The sequence below is a fragment of the Carcharhinus amblyrhynchos genome, chromosome 12, assembly GCF_965287045.1.
Source record: "Carcharhinus amblyrhynchos chromosome 12, sCarAmb.v2.hapA, whole genome shotgun sequence".
NCBI lineage: Eukaryota > Metazoa > Chordata > Chondrichthyes > Carcharhiniformes > Carcharhinidae > Carcharhinus > Carcharhinus amblyrhynchos.
This window is the reverse complement of record NC_137335.1, coordinates 12,825,529-12,842,438: the sequence shown is the minus strand read 5'-3', so window position 1 is coordinate 12,842,438 and position 16,910 is coordinate 12,825,529. Positions and strand designations below refer to the sequence as shown.

The following is a 16,910-nucleotide window of genomic DNA, read 5'->3' as shown; positions in this document are numbered from 1 at the left end:
ATAAAATCCCATCTGATGTCACCCCTTTCCTTAGTTCTTATGGTAACCTCCTCAGTTTCCCCAAATATCGGAAGTATATCATAAAACAATACTTTTGCACCTTCTTTGAGCTTTGTGCCAATCCTCTTCATGTTTAGTTTTTAAGGTTTGGTATTCTGAACTTTGTAAATGTGGAGATAAAATTTCAATATACAGACTCAATCGGAATACAAAGGCGAGCATAAGGTTCAAGTCATTTAAAAAGAAATTGAGGCAGGACAGAAATGGAGCAGTTTGTCAGTTGAAATGGGTACATTGCCGCAATATTTGGCATACAATGCTTAAAAAAGAACTTAATCCATTTGGTAGATTGTCTAACAAAGTCACTATTTTTCCCAAGGATTTTCCCTTACATTTACTTTAGAGCAACCTTGCTTTAGTTTAGAAAATGACAATTGTGACAATTAATTTTGACTTTTAAATTAAAACTTGAACAAAGAATAAATTACATTACCTGATCCTCACACACAATGCCTCGATGTATCACATGATAAAAGTGTACTAAGAAATCGGAATTTGGCAAGACATCTTGGCGTTTAGTCATTATGTCACAAATTAGCTTATAGGCTTGCAATTTTCCCTCCTTATATTCATTGGGCAAAGTTGTTGCCTAAAAAAAGTTACAAGAATACAATTAAGCAACACGAGTTTCTGATAAGCTTAGACACAATTTCTCATTAAATTTAAACAAACAGATGCAAATACACTTTGATCGGTTTCAAATGTATGCCCATTGTAATTTATATTTCTGCAAATGCTTAAAACCTAAAGAAAGGTCATCAAACTGTTTCTCTCACAACAGATGCTGCCTGGCCTGCATTGTATTTGCAGCATTTTCCATTGCGTTTTTTTTATATTTCAGGTTTCCAGTGTCTGCTGTATTTTGCAGAAATGAACACTTGGAATTTATTCACAATGTTATTGCAAGATAGCATTGGTTAGCAACCCAGCCAAATAGAAGACTGTGAAACCAGAAGTTAATTAAAGGAAATTTTACAATTTGGTATTAAATCAGAGTTGGGTAACTGGGAAAAAGAGCATTTTCTTATAATTTGATGGAATTAGAAAATAATCAAAGTAGTCCTCATTCACCATTTATCTGAATAAATCAAAATATGAAATTCTACTGTCATTGTCCTCAACTACTAGCCCTCCTTCTGTGAATAAAGATAATGGATGGAATTTCTTCTGAGGGGAGAAAACCATCATGCAGCTCACCAACTGCACAGCCATCTTATTTCGCCACATGTTTATTTCTACACAGGATGCTGAACAATGGAACTGTGGCTCTTGCTTACATGCTAGCAGGGCAGGAACAGGGTCAGGAACAGCAGGCAACATTGGGAATCCCACATGCCCCAATCTCTGCTGAAAATAAAATCCTCACCCTCCCCACAGGTAAGGGGGAACCTTCCTCAGTGGAGCTCTCCGTGGGCTCCCACCCCCATCACAGACCCCTAGCAGGGAGCACCTGGAGGCAGTGCCAAGGTACTGCCTGGCTACGTCTCTCTCCCCTCTCCCCCTCCATCCTGGAGCTATACTTGCTTGTGCAACTCCAGCAGGATCCCTTCATCCGATTGTAAATAAACAGTTGTAAACCTTGCCCACATGAATTGCTAACATGGCAGTACAATACATGGCAGGGAAGCCCACTAATTATATTTAAATATAATTATATTAGAAGACTGTGAAACTACAAGTTACTTAAAGGAAATTTTCCAATTTGGTATTTAGTCAGTGTTGGGTATCTGCCTGAAAGAGCATTTTCTTATAACTTAATGGAATTAGAAAACTGGGAACCTCATTATGTCACTGGTGGGGAAAATTTGGAAAACGAGATCTTGCCGGTGAGATTCTCATCTTGTGGGAATTTGCAGTGTCGCCATATGCACTCACAAAATCCCCCTCCCAATACCTTCCGTGAGTTAAGTATCTGTTCTTTCCTCCCCCCAACTTCTCTCTTCCAACCGCAACCCGATTAAAATACCCATTCAGCTGTTAGTTCACTGTTTTGATGAAAAATTACATTTGAAACTTTAACCTGATATTATTCCTTTCAAGTGCCACCTCAATCTACTTGTAGCAATTTTGTTTTGTTTCAGATTTGCAATCATACTTGTTTACCTTAAACAACCAGGACACAAACATACGAAGAGGTGGAATCAAAATTGGAGGTTGTGGTGAAATCTGATTATCCAGGCTAATACCCAGGTTGTCTCTAATCTAAAAAGAAAACAAAACAAACATCAATCTTTTTAGACCTATAAAAAGAGCAAATGACACACAAAGCAATACAGTTCAACTACTAAATTAGCCACCTATATATTCACTGAAACCTAGATGCATGCACAGATATTAAACAATCTTCAATCCTGTCTCCTGTGAAGATTCCTAGGAAAATTGGTATTGCTTAGTGGCCTACTTAATTTTTAATCTTAACTGCGAAGTAGTAAATTAAGGTGATATCCACAGCACCAGTTCTTAAATTGGAATATTTCACAGATGATGCACCACACTAAAACAAATGTACAAAAGTGTAGTATAATTTTTACATTCAGTAGCTTAGAATTTTGAAAGATTTCACATGTTTGTAATTAGAATGTGGGATTGAAAAAACATTTTACATTAGTTCAGTCCTTTATTAATGGCAGTGAGGCTAATATAGTCATGTGACTTTAATAATATATCCCCACAGGGATTTCTTTTGAGGGGCTGGGAGAGTGAGCTGGAATAAACTGATCAAAAAGTTGGAAACAGATCATAGTAATAAGACCTTACAATTCTAATTATCTAAAATAATTTAAAACTTTAAATTTAAGCTTAAAAGCTAAGCAAAACCACAAATACAAATGAGGAACATCTGAAATGCTAGACATTTTTTCTTTAGGAAATCACACATTACAAGATGATGAGACATTTGATTAAAAATTAAGTTATCCAAATGATTGGAAGCTGCGCGTTTCCAGCAGTTGAGAAGTTAAAAAGAAGGGGCACCACATACAAAATTAAACATAAGTAATTTGGACCAATGAGCAAGAGAAACCTCTTTAGACAGAGATGCTGATTTCACTTTCAGTGTTAGTAGTTATGAGAGAATTAATTGTCAACATTCAAGATTAGACTGGATAGATGGAGGTAGGAAAAGGGCTTGGAGGCGCATGAGAGCACGATGTGTAAATATGATTTCATCACAGAGCACTCCTATTTCTTAAATGTAAGAAATATTGGACTCGAATGTTTTAAGTTTTAATTCTTTTTCAAATGCATCACTAAGTTACAAAATTTCCCACACTTAAGAAAACAAATGCAAACAGCCAAGAGATGTCCAAAAGACTTAAAATAGCCAATGTCTTAAGCAATGCCTAGTTTCAAATCCCCAATGGCTTCTTTGTTAAAGCAAACCATTACAAGCAAATACACTCAACTATATTATTGACAGATTCTTGAAAAAGTCCTCTCAGGGGACTTACGTCAGATGTATAACCAAGTTTTTATCTTGCATGAACCCAACCACTGTTTTCCATATTTTTGCTTAACAAAACGGTTATGATTGCTCACCTCTCTCATTGAATAATGGAACCCAAGAAGAAATATCAAAACACATTTTCACTATACCAAAAAAACTCTGGGTTTTTTTCACCATTGACATACCATCACAATCTGAATTGTCATGATGCTTTATTTCTATTTTATACGACTATTAAATTTTCGGATTGTTTCCAGTGCAGTCCAATTGTCCAGGGGAAATTAGATAATTGTTGCATATGCTCTCACCTGGGAACTTGCAGAGAAATTCCCCAGCACATCTTTGGGGTAGCCCTCAAATCTGACTTTAGGGAGTCAGGTAGTTATGGCCCGGTTTTATGGTCAAATGATCCTCTGAATATTATAGTCACACACTTAAGTAATGCTTTTGTAAAATTATTTAAATTATGGCCTGTCATTTCTACGATTTTCCTAGTATCAGATTTCACTCATGACACTTCATGTTTTACATCCCAACTATTTAATAATCATAGCCTGGAACAGTTAAATTTTGAAGCAAACCTAATGCATCGGGCAACCAAATAGTAGGGCGCAATGAAGACTATCCCTTTAACATGTAGTCAAATGTTTCAGAACCTATCCCAACCACAGGTATTTTACTAACCATTTACCCTTCAAAGTAGTCACTAAAATCAGTGGACCATTGAATAAATATCTCGCACAAAAACTAAGTCTCCAGTGGATGTAGAGACGCCGGCGTTGGACTGGGGCAAACACAGTAAGAAGTCTCACAACACCAGGTTTAAGTCCACCCAGTTTATTTCATAGTAATCCCACAAGCTTTCGGAAACAGTGTTCCTCCATCAGGCGTGTGGAACTTTCCACACTTCTGACGAAGGAATACCGTTTCCGAAAGCTTGTGGGATTACTATCAAATAAACTGGTTGGACTTAAACCTGGTGTTGTGAGACTTCTTTCTGCCTCCACTGGATAGCCAACATTGTGATCCAAGTACATTTTCCAGCACAGAAGGAGGAGTTTATGTGGCCCATCACTTCCACGCTGTTCTGTGAAATTTTGAGACAGCGTTTGGTGTTAAGGAGCTGGTTATTATAATGTCCGAAGAACCAGCTCCTTATTTACCAATTATGAATGCACATAAATACACACGATATAACATAGTTTCTCTGATACAAAATGTACAAGTTATCTAAGAAAAACTATTACGCAGCCAAAATACCTTAGCTAGTTTGTGCCAGAGTTCATATAGATACTCAAAGACCAGGGCATGGATTTTAGGACAGCGTATGCAGTTGACATCTCCCAAAATGCCCAAAATTCTTCTCCATAGCACAGCAGCTGCATCAGCATGCCAACCAGTGAGGTTTCCTCCAGCAATGATACTGCACTCATCTGCAGGGCATTCACTACTATCTGTAGATCAAAATAACGATATGTCAAATACATTTTACACTGTTCAAAATGTTTAGCCATGATGTATTCTTCAGTTCTTGCGCAACAATTGTGCAAGCTCCCAGTGATTCCATTAATCATTAGTATATGAAGAACACTACAGCGATTTTTCTCTTGATTTAGAGGAATTATGGTACAACAAGCAAAGGCAATCTATTTGTTCTGTGCCAATATGCTGTTAAACATTGGGTTATGGAAGGCAAATATACTCAGTCCAAACCTCCATAAATAAAATGCAGAGGTTATATTTATGAAACAATGGGACAGGGGAATAATTGTTAAAGATGTGTTACATTTTGTACACAACTTGGACTCCTTCTCTCTTGACTATAAATAATGAAATGATGTTTGATTCAAAGATATGACAGATTTAAACATGACAGTAGGATTTATATACTAAGGATAGTATCTGCCAATATCTCTGGACCTACTAGCCTACATACAGATCTATTCATTAAGACTTGTTTCTCAAATTAGTTAAAATATTACTGATGACTTGTGTAACAAAATGTTTAAAAAAATGGGATGCTAGATCCAACACCTATATTTGTGTAAAAAAGCTCCTGAGATACCTTCTGAAAATCTGTTGGTACTACATCTGCTATATTCCCTTTACTTAACCAGCATCTCTCCAAAAATACAGGCTCTCATCTACTCCTTTCAACATTGGTGACATCCTGCACCTTTGCTCTTGACTCTTAAAACTTGATTTCTCAGCGGAAAAAATATTCAAGTTGGAGTCCTCTCTGATTGATTTGAAATCAATTTCAAAGCTCTGTGTATATTGATTTCTGTAAGCCTGGTGATTTCATCTCTTTCACGAGAGACATGGGTATCCGATTTTAATTGAGAGACTTTGGGTAAGCAATGTTAAATTAGTTCAAAGAAGAACAAACAGCACAAATCCTCAGGAGGGACAAGTAAACATTCTCCACTGCAGCTGTCACATGCCAAATTTGTTGCTGGCCTTATATTGTATACATCAGTATTGGACAGTGTGCTGGGGAATTAGCTAATACTTGTCTACCTCTTTCACTCATCCCTTATACAAGTCATATTAAACCAGAAATTGGATTTTCATTTCAAAATTGGAGCATTAAAATCAAAATGAAATGATATTGCAATATTATAGTGACAATCCCATTACATTGCATTCATACCTCAGCTCTGCTACCTTTGTAAAACAAAATAATTCACACTTTTTGCAAAAGTACATTTGACTTCTCCAATACTACCAAGATATAATCTACAAACATTCTAACTCATCCAAGACTACTGTCGTCAGCTTATCCCATTCAAAGTTTTGTTATCTACATCTACAAGCAGTATCAGTGCATGCACTATGTTTCAATTTCATAGACATTTGATGAGCCACCACCACAATGATTATTGCAGAAAATAAAAACTCACGGTGTAGGGGATAACACAATGGCATGGATAGATTATTGGCTGGCCAGCAGGAAGCAGAGAGTGGGCATAAATGGGTCATATTCTAGTTGGCAGGACGTAAGGAGTGGTGTGCCACAGAGATCAGTGTTAAGGCCTCAACTCTCCACAATTCATATAAATGACTTGGATGATGGGACAGAAGGTATGATTGCTAAATTCACTGATGACACAAAGATAGGTAGGGAAGTAAATTGTGAAGAGGACATAAGGAGGCTATGAAGAGACACAACATAGGTTAAGTGTGTGGGCAAAAATCTGGCAAATGGAGTAGGGAAACGTGAAACTGTCTATTTTGGCAGTAAGAATAAAGAAGCATACCAACTAAACGGTGCAAAAGTCTGAGATGCAGAAGGATCTGGGTGCTCTAATGCATGAATCGCAAAAAGTTAGAATGCAGGTACAGCAAGTAATTAGGAAAGCTAATATTCTTAACTGCAAATGGAATGGAATACTAAAGAAAGAAGGTTATGCTTCAGTTGTACAAGGCATTGGAATGACTGTGTCCAGAGTACTGTGTACAATATTCGTCACCTTATTTAAGAAAGGATGCGTTAAAAGAAGTTCAAAGGTTTACTAGACTAATACAAAAAAGGGAGGGTTGGCTTTTGAGAAAAGGTTGGACAGGTTAGGCTTGTATCCACTGGAGTTCAGAACAGTAAAAATAGATTGAAACATGCAAGATCCTGAGGGGTCCTGGATGTAGACGGAATGTTTCGTCTGGTGGGAGAATCTAGGACTCTGTTTAAAAAAAAGGGGTCATCCATTTAAGGTAGAGATAATGAAAACTTTTCTGAGGGTTGAGTATCTTTGGAACTCTCTTTGTAAAAGTGGTGCAAGCAGAGCATTTGAATATTTTTAAGATATAGGTAGTAGATTATTAATAAACAAGGGGGTGAAAGGTTATCAGGGGTAGGTAGGAAAGTGGAGCTAAGTTTACATTCAGATCCGCCATGATCTTTTCAGTGGCAAAGTAGACTCTAGGGCTGAATGGCCTACTCCTGTTCCTAATTAATACATTTGTATCACATCCTCTTCTACCTACATCAACTTCCTGTCTCACTCAATTTCAAAACTTTTACCTTCTTTTATAAATCTCTTCATAGCCTCACTATTTCAACTCTGGTTTCGCTCTACTTCATGACAGGAGACATTTTCTTCCTAAACTCACCCCTTTTCCCAATTTTAAATATTTGAAGTCTCCTCAAATCTTACCCCTTCAAACAACTTCAGTCACCTTCCCAACGCATAACTTGCACTCCAGCTATCATCTTCAACTCTTTTTGGAATGAGTTGAATAGCTGCTAATTGTTGCATGCAACAAGATAATTCAGTACACCTTGTGTTTATAAGCACATTGTCTTTCAGTTCCAGTGGGGCAGCAAGTGGGACGATGGTTAGGGCTACTGCCTCACAGCACCAGAGACTTGGGTTTGATTCTTGGGCGACAGTCTGTTTGGAGTTTGCACGTTATTCTTATGTCTGTGCGGATTTCCTCTAGGTGCTCTGGTTTCCTCCCACTGTTCAAAAATGTACAGGTTAGGTGGGTTGTCCATGCTGAATTGCCCCTTAGTGTCCCATGATGTGTAGGTTAGGGGATTAGTGGAGTAAATGTGTGGGATAGAAGAGGGGGTGGACTTGGGTGGGATGCTCTGTAGGACAGTCAGTATAACTCAATGGGCCAAATTGCCTCCTGTGCTGTAGGGACTCTACGATGGTTTATATGGAAGCTGCATTCATGGAATGTGTTTCAGGCAGAGATAATTAAGCAGTCGTTCAAAGCTACAGTTTGAGTTACAGTTTGGGCAGAATTGCGTGTCTCTTTCTGCATTACTGAATGAAGTTGGATCAGGGCATAATGGTTGTGGTGGTTTTATTAGATATGATCTAGGACTAATTGTGATATTGGAGTTCTGGAATCCTCTCTACTTACCCACCAATGTCTTTATACCAAAATGGTTGTGTGGGGGGTGGCTAGCGCTGGGCAGCAGTGCCAAATAATGTTCTGAATTTCATCCTCTCAATGCACTTGTCTGTTCCTAAAATTCATTCTTTCCTAATGTGATCATTTGGTGTGCTGATAAATATGATTGAGACATCAAACATAAATTCAATAATGTGCAATTTTTGCATTTAAAGCTGGCCTGATTGGCCTCCATTGGTTTTTCAATGCTCCATCCTGGCCCAAGATCTCAGCAGAATAACCTTCGTTTACTGTGGATTAGCTTAACCATGATCCAATTGTAATGCATATTTGGCTGCCCTGTTGTCTATAGTGCGACAATTACTTTATCCCTACTTTAATCTTTCTGCATTTTAGTTTTTGTCTAGGGCTTAAGTACATCCAGCTATCAATTAATCAATCCCAAAAACATTTCAGAGAAAAATGATTACATATTACAATCCCTGTCTGATACTAAGATGGCCATTAAAAATACCAACTAAAACAGTGTTATTGTATATTCCAACTGAGACAAAGTCAAAGCTGAGATGTTCGGATGCTGAATTTGTAAGGTCCAGTTAATATTTTAGATTTCAAATGTCAATGTTAATTTTTCCATTTTTTAAGAGGCTAAATTACACTGTGAAGCAAGATTTTAAAAGCAGCTTTACAAAGAGCAACACCCCCCCCCTCCCCTACTGCCAACAACTTCTCCAGATTAAGCTAACAAACTGGTGACATGGTGACACAACATATTGTTGCAATCTATTGATGGAGCATGATGACAGGATAAAAATATTAGAATTATATGGTGCTGCTGGACAGTGGCTTGGTAGAGCAGCTCATCTGTAATTTACAAAACCCACTCAATTTTCACTCCACTGGTTTGATTCGACTTGATTTATTATCGTCACACGTATTAGTATAGAGTGAAAAGTATTGTTTCTTGCGCACAACACAAGGTATGCCGTTCCTTGTGTAGTGGGAAACGAGAGGGTGCAGAATGTAGTGTTACAGTCATAGCTAGGGTGTAGAGAAAGATCAACTTAGTGCAAGGTAAGTCCATTCAAAAGTCTGACAGCAGCAGGGAAGAAGCTGTTCTTGAGTCGGTTGGTACGTGACCTCAGACTTTTGTAGCTTTTTCCCCTGATGGAAGGAGGTGGAACAGAGTGTGTCCGGGGTGTGTGGGGTCCTTGATAATGCAGGTGCTTTGCCGAGGCAGCGGGAAGTGTAGACAGAGTCAATGGATGGGAGGCTGGTTTGCACGATGGATTGGGCTACGTTCACGGCCTTTCTTTCAACAGAAAAAATTGATTCCAACAGAATAAAATTTGGCCAAGCTCTATAAAGGACAGACAATCCTGTCTGCTGGAGGATCTCCCTACTCAAAATGAAAATCAACCCCATAGCTCAAAAACAATGGGAGGCTTACTGATCTTTGAAATGGCCTACCCAACAGGTGATTAACATTTTCATAGAACCATGAATTTTAGGAAAATTAAACTTGGTTTTGAAAATACCAGACACCTATGACTTCAAAAGGTGTCTTAGTTTTAAAGATGGCTCTGGATTTGAATCTTGCACCCCCTACTGGGTATTTTCTGTACCATCAGGATCACTATTTCAGCTGTACATACTTTTCAGATAAATTTCAAACTAAAATATAAAGCAGTCCTAATTTAAACTTCTAAATATATTCATTAATGCACTTGTACTTTGTTATGGGCAAATATGCCAAGTTTCATTGTAAAAAAAAAACCCATCTTCCATAGAAAACAGGCCAAATACACCTAATCAGCTTTATTTCAACTATAGCTTTAACCATCCCAGCCCTGTTTAAAAAAAAAGGTCAATTCAATGAACAGACAGTTCTACAGATCCTATCAATGCACTCCCTAGACAACCCTGGAGAAGTAGAGCAAGAAGCGATCATGGCATCTACAACAATTAGTGGCACGAGAGCGCCTATGACTATTTTCAAGTGGGGTATTCTGCAAGGCAGTCAGGGATTAACTGAACCAGTTGAGTGCCGATTTGACACTTCTAATAAAACAGAAGTTTGATGGATGTCTCACCCATCCAGTCAAAAGACAGTTTTGTCTGTAAAAAAAGTGATCTTTTATGACCAGGAAAGGTCACCAAGTATGGTGACTGAATGTCAGGACTATAAGAAAAAGCTTTGCCCAGAACTGCATTTCAATGCCAACTGAACATTTACATTGTTGTTTTCCTGGGCAAACAAGGTGGTCTGCAGTAAATCATGGTGGAGCATCGGGTAAGGAGGATTACGTACCCAACATAACTGATGGAAAATTGGGCAGTCAATTATTGAAGCATGAGCCACGTGATACATTCTGCTTGAATTCTCTATCATGCAGAAGCAATCTCAAATGCCCAGGTGCAAGAACAGGAAGGAAAATCTATCCACCAATTCCCATTGGTTGATGTGTTCTTCTTATTGGACAATTTCACCAACAGGGAACATAACGTGGCAGGCAGCACTGCCCTGAGCAGCAAGCTGCACCTTGAAAGTGGCATCAGATATTTATTGGAAAAAGAGGAGAGTTTTTTTTGAAACTGTGCTGAAGCCAATATGCTGAAAGTACATGCTAATAAGCACAAAGCTTTCTTTTGTATTTTTGAACAATGCAAAAACGGAATCAAAGACGAAACAAAAGCAAAATATGCAGATTCTGGAAATGCTGACAACGTCTCGGTAGGTCTTGCAGCATCTGCGTAGGACCAGACAGAATTAGTGTGTTGGGTCAATGGTTTTGCATCAACCCTGAAATGTCAACTTACTTATGCTGCAAGCTTTGTGAAAATTATCAGAAGGGCAAGTGGAATTAAAATAGGCAGCTGGCCTGGAAGTAACTACGTTCACTTTGATCGTGAAACAATCCAGTGAAGTTGCTTCTCCTACTTACTCAACAGTTTATCATATCTATAGAGAAGCAAAATCACTACAATCCTTTCCCTGGAGATTTGATTCAGGTTTGCTACTATAACCATTGTACGTTGCAAATTCAACTCTTCAGTGCTGAGCTGTTGGTCACTAATTTAAGTAATTTCAATCAAATTCATTGTAACTTTAACATGCTATAACAAGCACTATTGCATACAAATTCCTGTTACTTTGTTCCCTAAACATGTACACATTGAAACTTACATCAAGATTTTTCAGATACAAACAAAGAATCAATATTGAAGAACTAGCCTCAATGTTCAGCAGTTTCTTTGTTTACTTGCAATGATGTGAGTATTGCAACACTAAGATCATTCATATCTCATTTAAGATTTTCAAATAAAAATCACAGTGTCAAAAAATGGCAAATAATGGGGCTGTTTGCACCATTTATTTTCAGAAAACTCAATGAACCAAATGAATTATTACCCCCACACCCCCACTCCAGAGATAAAAATAATATAAGAATCAACCAAAAAAAAGTACCCTGATCCTCAGGAATTTGCATGACAGACTGGTGCAGTTTTTCATCCAGGAGTGGGGTGGAGTCCTTGGATTCAGGTTGCATGGGGAAGGCTGAAGAAAGGGTGGAGAGGTGGGATTGTGCACAAGTTGCTGAGAGGGTAGGAAGGGCAGTATCAGAACCTAAGAGGGAACAGAAAAATATACACCATGGGTTTCTTTAAATTAATGCACCAAATTAATGTATCATTAGAATGTTTTGCAAGTTCAAGCTAAATACCTGTCCTTACTAGGGATAAGAACTCATTCTGAGATATTTAGCCTCAGACTGAACTACAGCTTTTTCTTCAGGAGGTACATCATTTTTAGGCCCTCAACAAAAACCCTCTCTTAGTTCAGAATTAAGCACGTGCTTTTTACTTTAGGTCAACAGAAACTTTCAAAGCTCTTTGCCTATTCTAAACAAAATGGTCGTTCTCAGTTGCAAGTCACATAAATTTCAGTAACATACATGTATTAAATTTAAAATTGGAAGACAATTCGACAATAGACATACTTCAAAACTATGCTGAACACTTTGGATTAAATACATGGTGAAAATAACTTTATACTATAGTCACTTGTTGGCTCATTTTTAAATGTGCTATTAACATTAAAAGACTTAAAATTCTTTGAGTTGCTCCTGTAGTAAAGAGCAAGATGTTTCATGATTGTTATTTCTCAAAAATAAAATTGCAGGCATCATAAATTTAAGGGTTTGGCGACAAAGATAGTTTTAAAATGTATTATGCACAGAATAGAGGGAAATTACACAGAAAGCTATAATCACTGATCATATCACTGATGCAGTATTGAGTCCAATTCCAGCCACCAAGATACAAGGACAATTTTCAAACCCATAAAGGAATGAAACTGACCACCAGCTTTGGAGGAACAAATTAATAGCAGGATAATAGATATTGAACTTCCACAAATAACTGAAAAGAATTACAAAATGCAATCCACAAAACATTTTAAAGAGCTGGAAGGTCTCAGAGACCTATGTAATAATCAAGTTTGACTATTCAGATTATAAATCAGATGTACTAATTAGAAATTTGCCACAAAAAATACAGACCTTGTGCAATAAAGACAATATTTGATGATTAGTCACAATAAGCCAAGCTAGTAGTCCTGATCAGGTTAAAAGTACTGAAGAAATTTCCTTGAAAGGCGGCAAATGAAAGGTGACCTTATGGAATCATACAAGATAATGTAAAGTATAGAAAAAAGACAAATCAATTACACTACTTCAAATTACACCATAATAGAAGGGCAAAAACTCAAACTATTGGAAGGTAAATTTAGGACTGATCTCATGAAGTTCTTGTCACACAGAGATCAACACACCAAATAACTTCCTCCATAGAGGAGTAGAGAAAAGAACCTAACTAGCTTAAGAAACAGTTGGCTGCTGTGATGGATAACAGTTGGATTAGAGGGAAACTGTCAGGTCCTTCTTCATGGATGAGCCAAAGTGAGTTGGAAGTCTCCCTCCTCTGCTCATGACCTATGGGTTCTTCCCTGTGTTAGGGTACCAGAACAGAAACCCAATTAGACTCCAATATAGACCCCTATAGTTTTTCTATATTGGCATTAGTGAGAGGGTATGGTGTTTTGCTCCATGTGTGATGCTTCTGACATAGTAGGAAGCTTTTATCAAAACAAACTTTATTTAGCAATAAAATTTAACTATAATGAATGAATTAGCTTAACTTTTACCAATTTAAATTAAACAAGATATAGTTCTTAACTACTAACCTATCGCTATTAGTTCCAATTTAAGCAATATTCCTTTTATAGACTTGAACTTCTCTTCAAAGTCAGTTAGCAAACAACAAAGGCTTATGTGGTTTTACTCGTTAACAGTCCTAGGGCCTTTGAACATGTCTAGAGAAGAGAGAGAGAGAGACTTGTCTTCTGACAGCCCAAACAGCAGCCTCAAGAGACAGGGATAGAGAGAGAGACAGAGAAATCTCTTGCTTCTTCCAGGACCAGGCAGCAACTGACCATTTAAAAATCAAAGAGATCTGTGTGTCTTTCCTGCAAGCTTAGCTCCGCCATCGACTCTGCCTCTGTCAATCAACTCATTCAAAACTCCTACTCTGAAACCCCAGGAGAAAGAACAGAATAAACAAGAATGCATTAACTGAGATTAAAACCAACACCCCATTATCTAAAACCAACTATTCTGCTGCATTCTCAGCATGGAGCTGCCTAGTGTGCAGACAAATCGGCAAACGAGATGAATTTTAAACGTACCCCTCACAAGAAATACAATATAAATACATTTCTTAAGAGTACAGTATCGTCACACCAGTGAATACAGTCCAAGACAAACATCAGCTTCTCCTGCAGGACCATCAACTTAGCAAAAGAGGATCCTTGGTCTGCTCAAAATTTGTTGGTCTTACAATTCAAAGAATTGTCCATGACGAATGCTGTAACCAGGCATATTTCAAGGTTCAAGGCTACATGCTGAGGGATGCAGCAGGTTCAATGAGAATAGGAAACTGTCAAGGACAGAGGACTGGGAATTGTGTTAAACCGCTGGTCTCTGTCATGACATGTAATTGCAAAAATACTGAAACATTTCAAAGTGCCACATGTTGTGTGGAAAGAATTTATGCTGTATTGTATTTCATGTAATTTTTATTTATTCAGTTATTTTAGCTCAATTGGCTGGGTAGCTGGTTAGTGATGCCAACAGCATGGGCTCAATTCCTGTACCAACTGAGATTATTCATGAAGGCCCACCATTTCAACTTTGCCCGTCACCTGAGGGTGTGGTGATCCTCAGTTTAAATCATCACCAGTCAGTTCTCCCCCTCAAAGGGGAGAGTAGTCTATGGTCATCTGACACAATAGTGACCTTATTTTTACTTGATGTAGGCATTGCTGGCTAGGCCAGCATTTATTGCTAATCTTTAATTGCCCTTCAGAAGGGGATGTTGAACCCTCTTCTTGAACTACTGCAAGCCACGTGGTTTAGACACACCCAGTGCTGTTAGGAAAGAAGTTACAGGATTTTGACCCAGCGACAATGACAGCAATGTAGTTCCAATCTGGATGGAGTGGAATTTGTAGTTGATGTTCCTATTCACTTGCGGGCCTTGACCTTCTAGGTGGTAGAGGTCACAGGTTTGGAGGGTGCTTCGAAGGAGCCTTCGTGAGTTGCTTCAGTGCATCTTGTAGATGGTACCCGTTGCTGTCACCATGCATCAGTGGTACAAGGAATGAATGTTGAAGGTGGTGGATGGGGTGCCATTTTAAATATTCATTCTCTCCATTAACTATACACAGAAACAGCAGTGTGTACCATCCACAGCGTCCAACTTGAATCGTTCCAGAGTGCAGTTTTACACATTTTTATGACTGAAGCATAGCTTTAGAAAAAATATTCTTATAGTTCAGCATACATATTACACACCAACTCAAGTGACTTATAAATTTCCAATACATCTGATTACATTACCCTGCAAAGCATTCTTTCAATATTCAATTTGCTCCATGATTATTGTAAAATCCTCAACTAAAATGCAATGTATGATATGTCAATGTTCAATGCAATAAGTATGCTTTGATATTTAACCAGGGATCACGTGGAATCAGCTATCTCCCTATTAATTTATTTAGCAACACAACAAGGCACATTTGACTGAATATTGTTTCTGGGTTGCAATTCATTCCAGCATTTAGAAAATACTAAGGAAATAACCACTACAACTCTCCAGCTTTTTGTGAAATTTGTGGAATCAATCACAATAGATACAAAAAGTAGAACTGCAAGAGAATCATTCATGGTCAATCCAATTCTTGATGTAGGTTTTCCAAACCTCACCAATTCCTACCACTGCCACTAACGATGCTGAACTGTGTTTCTGAATTCTTTTTGAACAGGTGCTGCTCATGTTCCATTGCTTTTATATCCTGATAGTTAATTTCTTAATGAGTCATTAATTGGAAAATTACATATGAAGATGATTTAATGGCACAAGTAAAAGTGTCAATTACTTGAAATCTAATTACAGTAAACATATTGCAGTCATCTTTAGAATGATTCCATAAATAACTGATTAGCAGCTATATAAGATTCAGTACGCCTTCCTCTGACAGATGTCATTTTCTTAAACAATGCAGTGATATCTGCAATTTGCCAATCTAAAATGGCATTTTCTGAATAGGAATCTTTGGAAGATTGTGGCTAAAGCAATTTCCTCACCTACTTCATTTAAAACCGCAGGATAGAAACCATCAGGTCTTGGGGGCTTTTACATTTTTAGCACCACTACTTTTTTTTAATACTTTTTTACTCAAGTTAAAAGTGAGTTCCAGTCATTGATTCATTCATAGTTTGCTGAAAATGTCAGGAATATTACTCTCAACTGTGAAGACTGATTTATGTAGATTAACGATGGCCCAAAATGTTTACACGTCAAGGAAAATGGTACAAGCAAAACTGAAAAGATCAAATGGTTAAAGCAGCAAAGCCAAATTTATTATTTTCAAGTGCCGAAGGAAACAGCAGAGTGTGCCTTTACTTTACAAAATATTCAAATCATAAACTGACATCTACAAATCAGTGAGTTTTACTTCATTAATGAGTAATCTTATAAATCCTTCTCCCTTTTGAACATGTGGGGTATTTGGGCAGGGCTTCAGTCTGCAAGAAGGTGCTGCAAGTCCAGTCCAGTTCTAGTGCTCTTGTTCATTGCTGTTTTGTTAAACTTCATTGTTCATTTGTATAAAGAAAATCCTTCTTTTAACAATGCACGCAACTACTTTATTTGTGGACACACGTTATACATTTTTGGTGACAAGGGAGAAACGGAAATGGAACACAAAGCAAAGTTGTTCTTTGTTCAGCTTGGCAATACAGGTTGCATACGGTGAGTTGTGAATTTATTCGATGGAATTTCAAGTCAGCAACATCATGGCTATGTCTGGGGCAGTCAGAGAGTTTAATGAGTGACCTGAGGATGGGACTGAATACATAGACAGGTTACAGCATTTTTTTTAAGCAAATGGAATAGAAGATGCGGCAAAGTAATGCTCAAT

The 16,910-nt window shown here is 37.8% G+C and overlaps 1 protein-coding gene across 2 annotated transcripts in view; it reads right to left on the bottom strand.

Annotated features, from left to right (window-relative positions):
• ralgapa2 (Ral GTPase activating protein catalytic subunit alpha 2) overlaps nucleotides 1-16,910 on the bottom strand; it is a 474,330-nt gene that overhangs the window by 266,605 nt on the left and 190,815 nt on the right. For both annotated transcript variants that reach the window (XM_080200068.1, XM_080200069.1), the window contains 4 exons: nucleotides 11,838-11,996; nucleotides 4,766-4,959; nucleotides 2,164-2,262; nucleotides 494-649 (listed from right to left, as the gene is read on the bottom strand). In XM_080200068.1, coding sequence (XP_080056194.1) covers nucleotides 494-649; nucleotides 2,164-2,262; nucleotides 4,766-4,959; nucleotides 11,838-11,996 — 608 coding nt within the window. The remainder of the gene's footprint in view (nucleotides 1-493; nucleotides 650-2,163; nucleotides 2,263-4,765; nucleotides 4,960-11,837; nucleotides 11,997-16,910) is intronic.